Source organism: Bison bison, unplaced genomic scaffold (assembly GCF_000754665.1).
Source record: "Bison bison bison isolate TAMUID 2011002044 unplaced genomic scaffold, Bison_UMD1.0 scf7180017862979, whole genome shotgun sequence".
Classification (NCBI taxonomy): domain Eukaryota; kingdom Metazoa; phylum Chordata; class Mammalia; order Artiodactyla; family Bovidae; genus Bison; species Bison bison.
In genome coordinates this window covers 1,034,215-1,043,181 of record NW_011493551.1, presented here as the reverse complement: position 1 = coordinate 1,043,181, position 8,967 = coordinate 1,034,215, and the positions used below count along the sequence as shown (strand labels likewise).

The 8,967-nt window shown below is 41.3% G+C and overlaps 1 protein-coding gene across 2 annotated transcripts in view; it reads left to right on the top strand.

Annotated features, from left to right (window-relative positions):
* The window catches only part of BLNK (B-cell linker), an 82,855-nt gene that overhangs the window by 51,250 nt on the left and 22,638 nt on the right, over positions 1–8,967 (top strand). For both annotated transcript variants that reach the window (XM_010833028.1, XM_010833029.1), the window contains 2 exons: positions 4,597–4,678; positions 5,883–5,954. In XM_010833028.1, coding sequence (XP_010831330.1) covers positions 4,597–4,678; positions 5,883–5,954 — 154 coding nt within the window. The remainder of the gene's footprint in view (positions 1–4,596; positions 4,679–5,882; positions 5,955–8,967) is intronic.

Genomic DNA, 8,967 nt, shown 5'->3' with positions numbered 1-8,967 from the left:
TGCGGATATTGAAGAATCCTTGCATCCCTAGGATAAAGCCCACTTGGTCATGGTGTATGATCTTTTTAATGTGTTGTTGGATTCTGATTGCTAGAATTTTGTTAAGGATTTTTGCATCTATGTTCATCAGTGATATTGGCCTGTAGTTTTCTTTTTTTGTGGCATCTTTGTCAGGTTTTGGTATTAGGGTGATGGTGGCCTCATAGAATGAGTTTGGAAGTTTACCATCCTCTGCAATTTTCTGGAAGAGTTTGAGTAGGATAGGTGTTAGCTCTTCTCTAAATTTTTGGTAGAATTCAGCTGTGAAGCCATCTGGACCTGGGCTTTTGTTTGCTGGAAGATTTCTGATTACAGTTTCAATTTCCATGCTTGTGATGGGTCTGTTAAGATTTTCTATTTCTTCCTGGTCCAGTTTTGGAAAGTTGTACTTTTCTAAGAATTTGTCCATTTCTTCCACGTTGTCCATTTTATTGGCATATAATTGTTGATAGTAGTCTCTTATGATCCTTTGTATTTGTGTGTTGTCTGTTGTGATCTCTCCCTTTTCATTTCTAATTTTATTGATTTGATTTTTCTCCCTTTGTTTCTTGATGAGTCTGGCTAATGGTTTGTCAATTTTATTTATCCTCTCAAAGAACCAGCTTTTGGCTTTGTTGATTTTTGCTATGGTCTCTTTTGTTTCTTTTGCATTTATTTCTGCCCTAACTTTTAAGATTTCTTTCCTTCTACTAACCCTGGGGTTCTTCATTTCTTCCTTTTCTAGTTGCTTTAGGTGTAGAGTTAGGTTATTTATTTGACTTTTTTCTTGTTTATTGAGGTATGCCTGTATTGCTATGAACTTTCCCCTTAGGACGGCTTTTACCGTGTCCCACAGGTTTTGGGTTGTTGTGTTTCTATGCAAATTTTTATTTCTTTTTTGATTTCTTCTGTGATTTGTTGGTTATTCAGCAGCGTGTTGAAGAGAGACTTTTTAATAAAATAGGGGCAGCATCCAGGCCCAAATTCCCACTTCACTCTTACTAGTTGTGTGACTTTAGGTATCAGATAACCTGAGTCTCATCTTTTCATCTCTTCAGGTTCCTTTAAAGCTTGAATAAAGGAATATAAATACTTCACTAAATTCTGTGTCTCACACAAAGAAGCATTCTATGTATTGTATAAATTGGATTCCTTTCTACCATATTCTAGATTCTTTATAAAATCCAGTTTTCTAGTTTCTCCTGAAAACCGAGGGCCTGTCAACACTTGGCCAGTCATGGCCTTGAAGCAGCTGAGCCTCATGGCACCCTTCCAACTCAGCTGAGAATCCTGGGCCCCCGTTTCCATTCGTCATCATCTTCACCGCTGATACAAGGCGTGGACACAGCCTGGCTCCGCACATGCCCAATTGCTATTCCAGGCCTGTTCCTGTAAGCACTTGAGCTTATGACCCCCCTCTCCAGGGACAGTTTAAGTCAGGAAGTCAGCAGACTGAGAATGAATTTGGTTTGTCAATCCTCAGTCTGTCTGTCAGTCCGAGGGGATGATGCCCTTTCAGGGTGTGAACAGGTGGCAAGGAGAATCTGAGCATGGGACACAGTAGGGAGACCATCTGTTAGGGTCTCACTGTGAATTCTTCCAGCATTCAGAGGGTCTATATGAAGATACCAACTCAGACACAGAATACAAACAAAGATTGTGAGTTACATGAGGCTCTCCACTTCTGTGAATAACTGGAGGTGGACCCCAGTGGGGAGAGGCCGAGTTTTGCTAATAACAGCTTTGTGGTGGTGGCTCAGGCAAGTTTGAACCAGCGGGGAAAGGGGATGACCGGGGGAGATACATTCTGGAATGAGGAGATGGACAATCAAGATAAGGAAGAGTTAAAAAAGAAATAGAAGACAACATTAAGATCTGGTCAAGACATTAGAAAGGAAAGGAAGAAGTCAAATACAAGCACAAATAAAAATGTTTAGCTCTGCCATACAGGTTACAAGCAAAATATGGGTTACAGGCTGATCAGAGAGTTGGGGCAGGTGGTGGAGGAGCAACTGCCCTATCATGACAGGAGGGTCTAGCACTTGACAAGCACTGTGTATCAGCTGGAGATCTGAGCCCTCTGTGTGTATTATCTCATCACACCCTCACAGCAACCCTATGAAGTGCACGCTATTATCACCCATTACAGAGGAGGAAATGGTACAGATGAGGTGACAAGGGGTTGAAAAACTTGTCCAAGGTCAAAGAGCTATATGCTAGAGCCAGCATTTGAACCCAGATCATGAGATGCTAGAGCGCAGGTACTACATGGCCATCCTGGACTACCTCTCAGCATCCACTGACAAAAGACCAGCCCTTCATTCAACACAAATGTTCCAGGGCTTCACTGGCGCCCAGAGCACAGACCCAGTACCTGTCCTTGTGGGGTATCAGTTTTGTGATTTTATTTGACCTTGGACAGATTACTCAACTTTTCTCAAATTCCTCATCTCTAAAATAAGGATAAATAAATTAAAAAAATACCTAACTTAATAGATAGGTATTATTGAAAGAATTCAGTGAAATAATGTATGTGAAGCTATTAAATTTTCACATGAAATGTATTAAAGAAGAAACTCAAGTGGACATTTAATAACTCTTACAAAATCACTCCCTCCCCATATTTATGTTCAATTGATTATTGGCAAAGGTGCCAAGACAATTTAATAGAAAAAATCAATTTTTTAGACAAATAGTGCTAAGATAACTGCATTAGTTCAGTTCAGTGCTGTCGCTCAGTCGTGTCTGACTCTTTGCAACTCCATGAACTGCAGCATGCCAGGCCTCCCTGTCCATCACTAACTCCCGGAGTCCACCCAAACCCACGTCCATTGAGTTGGTGATGCCATCCAACCATCTCATCCTCTGTCATTCCCTTCTCCTCCTGCCCTCAACCTTTCCCATCATCAGGGTCTTTTCAAATGAGTCAGCTCTTCACATCAGGTGGCCAAAGTATTGGAGTTTCAGCTTCAGCATCAGTCCTTCCAATGAATATTCAGGACTGATTTCCTTTAGGATGGACTGGTTATATCTCCTTGCAGTCCAAGGGACTCTCAAGAGTCTTCTCCAACACCACAGTTCAAATGCATCAATTCTTCAGTGCTCAGCTTTCTTTATAGTCCAACTCTCACATTCATACATGACCACTGGAAAAACCATAGCCTTGACTAGACGGACCTTTGTTGGCAAAGTACTGTCTCTGCTTTTCAATATGCTATCTAGGTTGGTCATAACTTTCCTTCCAAGGAGTAAGCGTCTTTTAATTTCATGGTTGCAGTCACCATCTGCAGTGATTTTGGAGCCCAGAAAAATAAAGTCAGCCACTGTTTTCAAAAGAATGAAATTGAGCTCCTATCTCACATCATATCTTAAAATATTAGATAAAAATGGATCATAGGACTGAGTATGAGAGCTATTAATAAAACTATAAAATTCTTCGAAGAAAACATAGGTATAAATCTTTATGACCTTGGAATGGTTTCTTAGATATAACAAAGGAAAAAAATAGATTAAATTTACATAAATTTTACATAAACTTACATAAATTTACATAAACTTTTGTGCTGTAAATGATGCCACAAAGAAAGTAAAGGACAACCTATAGAATGAGAGAATGTTTTTGCAAATTATATATCTATAAAAGATTTATATCTAGAACATTTAAAGAACTCTAATCATCTAAAGATAAAAAAGATAAACAACCAGATTAAAAGTGGACAAAGAGGTGGAATAGATTTTTCTCTGAAGAATATATATAAATGGCCAATAAGCAGACAAAAAGATGCTTAATGTCATTATTCATCAGGGAAATGCAAATCAAAATTACAGTTAGATACCACTTCATACCTACAAGGATGCTTATAATAAAAAAGAAGACAATAACAAGTACTGGTGAATATGTGGAGAAATTGGAAGCCTTATACATTGCCAGTGGAAATGAAAAATTAGTGCAGCCACTTTGGAAAACAACTTAACCGTTACTCAAACTATTAAATATAGAGCTACGGTATGATCCAGCAATTCCATCATTAGGTATATTCCCAAGAAAAATGTCCATCTACACAAAATTTGTACATGAATGTTCATATCATTACTTATAACAGCCCCAAAGTAGAAACAGCTGATAAGTGGATAAGTCAAATAGGGTATAATCATACAATGGAATAAGATTTGTCCATAAAAGGAAATGAAGTAGTGATACATACTACAATGTGGCTAATCCTTGAAATTACTGTTATAAGAAATCACAAAAGGCTGCGTATTTTAATAGTGTATGATTCTATTTACATAAAATGTCCAGAATGGGCAATTCTTAAAGACAGAGAGAAGGTTCATGGTTGACTGGGTCAGGGGAGGAGGTGGTTGGGAGTGACTAGTGGGCTCAGGGTTCCTTTTGGGGGTGATGACACTGTTCTGAAGATAATTGTTGGGATGGTTGCACTCTGTGAATATACTAGAAGTAACCAAATCACTTTACATCATGAAGTTTAATGGTATATGGATTATGAAAAATTTCTTAATATCACTCTTTCTTATCCAGTAAACTCCAAATGTACAGCATTTTTGTATTTCTTTTAGGCTGATTATGTGGTCCCTGTGGAAGATGAAGATGAAAACTATATTCATCCCACGGAAGACAGTTCAGTCCCATCTGAAAAAGGCAAGAGTTTGCAGTTTTAAGCACCTGAAAACTTCTACCAGTTGATTGGGGCATTATTTGCTTACAAGTACTAAAGGGCTCAGACATGATGCTGCTGAGACCTCTGCTCCATGACCACAACAGCATTTGCCTTCTTTGGTTGAGTGGCTGGTCCATCAGAGAGCATAGTGAGCAACCCATCCCTGTGTTTTTCAACCTTGATTCTTCTTTCTCCATCCTCTTCCATGATTTAATACTGTCTTCTCAAATTATAAAAGCACCTAGGTTCTTCTCTTTAGCTCTTCACTAAAAATGGATTTCTCATACAATCTAGTATTAGTGAGGTCATGAGCCACCAGGCTAATCTTACAAATATTGTACCAGGAATAATTTCTGCAGAGGACTGAGAAAATGAAAGAATAAAATATGCTCTGTGTTCTAATTCTTTAAAATTTAGTGCTACGTCAGGTCCACAAGAAACATTTCATTTGTAAATCCTTCACGAAATAACAAATGCAGTTACAAATAAATTATCTTAAAAAGCCCATGCCACGTACCCTCAGATGAGGCATGGAACAGGGTAGGATTACTTTGAACATAGTCGCTATGGAGAATATAATCCTGTATAAATGCTGCCTCTTCAGGTAATGCTATTCATCTAATAAACCTGACTCCGAAGTAGCGGTACTCAGGTTTTACGCTGTCATCACGTCACAGCCCTCTCCTTCACGCCCTAAATAGCAACAACAGCGTCTAGGCCCTCTGGGATTCCTAAATTCACCCATAACCACAAAACAATAAGTGCAAATGAAATGCCCCCATACCCCTAACCCTACAAAATCCAAGAGAAATGTGTGGCAGGGAAGGCAGGGCTATTAATTTGGCCCCTCCACCGTTAGTTTAATACATGTTCCCCTGATGAAAAACACTCTTGCATCTCTGAGACCCCCAGTTTGGCAAACGAAATTCCAAGCAACTATTCACTTTAATTATTAATATATTCATTCGAAAAATGTTTCTTTTTTTCTTCTGAAAAGACTACTTTTAATGGCTTGTGGGCTTAATTAAGCGTGTCTTCCATTCTTTGCAAATTATCCGGTCTAGCCCATTATTTCTACCATGCATTTTTCCATAAGTGTAAATCTCCATCAGTAGACTGTATCTACAATATATACATATAACCCTAATATATATATATATATATATATATGATTGTGTGTTTCAGCTCCCATGGTGAATAGATCAATCAAGCCAAATAACTCCTCCAAGTCAGCCTCTCCTCCAGGGACAGCTCCAGGTAGAATATACACATGAGTTGGTGTTTTTTTGTTTGTTTGTTTATTGTGAAATGATTACATTCGGGGATTTGGCTTTCAATCCACTCTAAATAGGATAAACAACTCAGAGCAAATATTATGAAACAATCCCTTGTATTTCCAAATGTCTTCATAAGTAGCAACAGAGACTTCTCGTGTTCATCCTCTGTGTGGTGGCACCTGTATGAGGGACCCTTGTCCCCATGTCCCTGCGTCTCCAACAGACACATCCTGGTCTTCATCTGACCTCTCTGAGCACTTCACTGGTTTCTCCTCCTCTTCCCCTCCCCTGACTGAGGAAGCCTGCATGGGTCAGCCTCAGCCCTCTGCTCTTCTTGCAGAATATTGTGCAGGTTAAGAACTTGGGTTCTGAGCCAGGCATTCCAGTGCTCCCCCTTCTCAACTGTATCACACTGGGTCTGTACTTCACCTCTCCAAGCATCACATTTCCTCATGTGTAAATGGAGATAACAGCCCAAGCCCTGAGACAGGAGAATTCTGAAAATGTGAGTGGGAAATTCTTAAGTGCCTGGCATACAGTAGGTGCTCAATAGACCATTATTTTTCACGTCTTTCGGGTGTATCCATTCTCCTGTATTCACTTTGGTGGTCTAAGCTACTGACCCTCTGGTGCCCAAACTTAACCCTTCTTCCTTCCCACCACCACAAGCTCAATGCATCCATCACTCCTACCCTTTGGGCATTGCTATTCTTCTTTACACGTCAGCCTCCGGGCTCCATGTCTCAGCGTGCTTGTGCTCTTTCCCAATCCTATTGCTTTTTTCCTGAATTTGCTCTTCTATTTCTGAGAAAGCAATGGCAACCCACTCCAGTACTCTTGCCTGGAAAATCCCATGGATGGAGGAGCCTGATAGGCTGCAGTCCATGGGGTTGCTAAGAGTCGGACACGACTGAGCGACTTCACTTTCACTTTTCACTTTCATGCATTGGAGAAGGAAATGGCAACCCACTCCAGTGTTCTTGCCTGGAGAATCCCAGGGATGGGGGAGCCTGGTGGGCTGCCGTCTATGGGGTTGCACAGAGTCAGACACGACTGAAGCGACTTAGCAGCAGCAGGAGCTCTTCTATTTTAGTTGTCACCACCTTAACCAGGCTTTCTTTAACACTTCATACCTTCTGTCTTACAGTGTCCACTAAGCACATCCTCGCCTCTAGGCTCTTTCCTCAGTCACTGAGATGAGCTGCTGACCCTTCCAAATGTTGCTAGCTTCATCGCATTACACAGCTTTTACCATGTCATCCCTACACAAACCATGAACTCTCAGTGGTTCCTAAGTGTCTCCTGTTGCTGTTGTTTAGTCACTCAGTCGTGTCCAACTCTTTTGCGACCCCATGAACTGTAGCCCACCAGGCTCCTCTGGTCATGGAATTTTCCAGGCAAGAATATTGGAATGGGTTGCCATTTGCTTCTCCAAGGGACCTTCTTCTCCTGTAGGGTCTGGCAACTCCCAGACTGAGACCCACAGTGCTGAGTAATGCCCATAGCCTCACCCTATTACAGCACAGAGAGATGTAGGAGCCTCCTCCACAGCATTCCTCCTTAACCTCTCCCCAACTGTGTGCCCAACACACACACACACACACACACTCCCTTCTCTCCCAGACCTGAAGGCTCAACACAGAGATTGGGAGACTGACCTCTGCTTTCAGTGACATGGTCCTTGAGAGAAAATGAAAGAGGAGTATTTTTAGTAGGTTTTCCTAGACTCATTTCCTGTGCAATTGCTCACCCTCTTCACAAGTTCTTACTTCTCCTCACCCTCAGAACCCGCAAGCTCTTTATACTTGCAGCATAGTGGTCAGAGTCATCCAGCTCATCTTCATTCCTGGGAACAAATGTCAACACACCGACCTAAAACGTCGTGGAGAGGTTGCTTTCTTCCCAACTGAAATAAAGACTCCTGACCTGTAATAACTCAGGAGAAGAGCCTTCATTACTGGAAGAGAAAATGTTTCATTGAAACAGATAAATGAAAGTTTAAGCACTCCTTTAGAACAATAGTTTAATACTCTCTGGCACTTACATCTTAAAATGCTCTTCTTGCCTTACATGGACGTTTTCTTCCTAAAACACACCTGATACTCCAATCAGCCTATGTTTCATGGGTCCTGCCTTCTGGCATTTGTTTGTGTTCTCATTTTTATGACACCAAACCCTACACATCCTTCAAAGTCCAGCTTGAAGTCTCCCCTCCTGGAAATCTATGTTTTTTAGCCCTTAGAGAGCTTTTCTTTGCCATAAGTCTCATCCCACTTATACTCAGCCTGCACCTATTCTCCAATTGCTTTGGGTCTCAGTCTAATCTCCCTAAGTATGTTGCAAGCTCCTTGAAGACACTGCCTTAGTATTGCTGACACAGGAGGCCTTTCCTGATACCACAGTGGGCTAGATCCCCTTGGTGTGCACGCCTATTGTACCCTGCACTTCCCGTTTATCCCCTGATCCTTCCTGAGATCTCTGTCTTTCCTGTAAGACTCTTAGCTCCATGTCTTGCTCATACTTGTGTTTCTAGGGCCTAGACAGGTCCTGGCTCAGAGCAGGTGCTGAAATGGTAGGTGGGTCAGTTGATTGAGAGCAATTGAGCCCCCCAACTCTGACTGTCTTTAAGGAATTATATGGCCCCATTATAAAAGATGCTTACTCCTTGGAAGGAAAGTTGTGACCAACCTAGATAGCATATTCAAAAGCAGAGACATTACTTTGCCAACAAAGGTTCATCTAGTCAAGGCTATGGTTTTTCCTGTGGTCATGTATGGATGTGAGAGTTGGACTGTGAAGAAGGCTGAGTGCCGAAGAGTTGATGCTTTTGAACTGTGGTGTTGGAGAAGACTCTTGAGAGTCCCTTGAACTGCAAGGAGATCCAACCAGTCCATTGTGAAGGAGATCAGCCCTGGGATTTCTTTGGAAGGAATGATGCTAAAGCTGAAACTCCAGTACTTTGGCCACCTCATGCGAAGAGTTGACTCATTGGA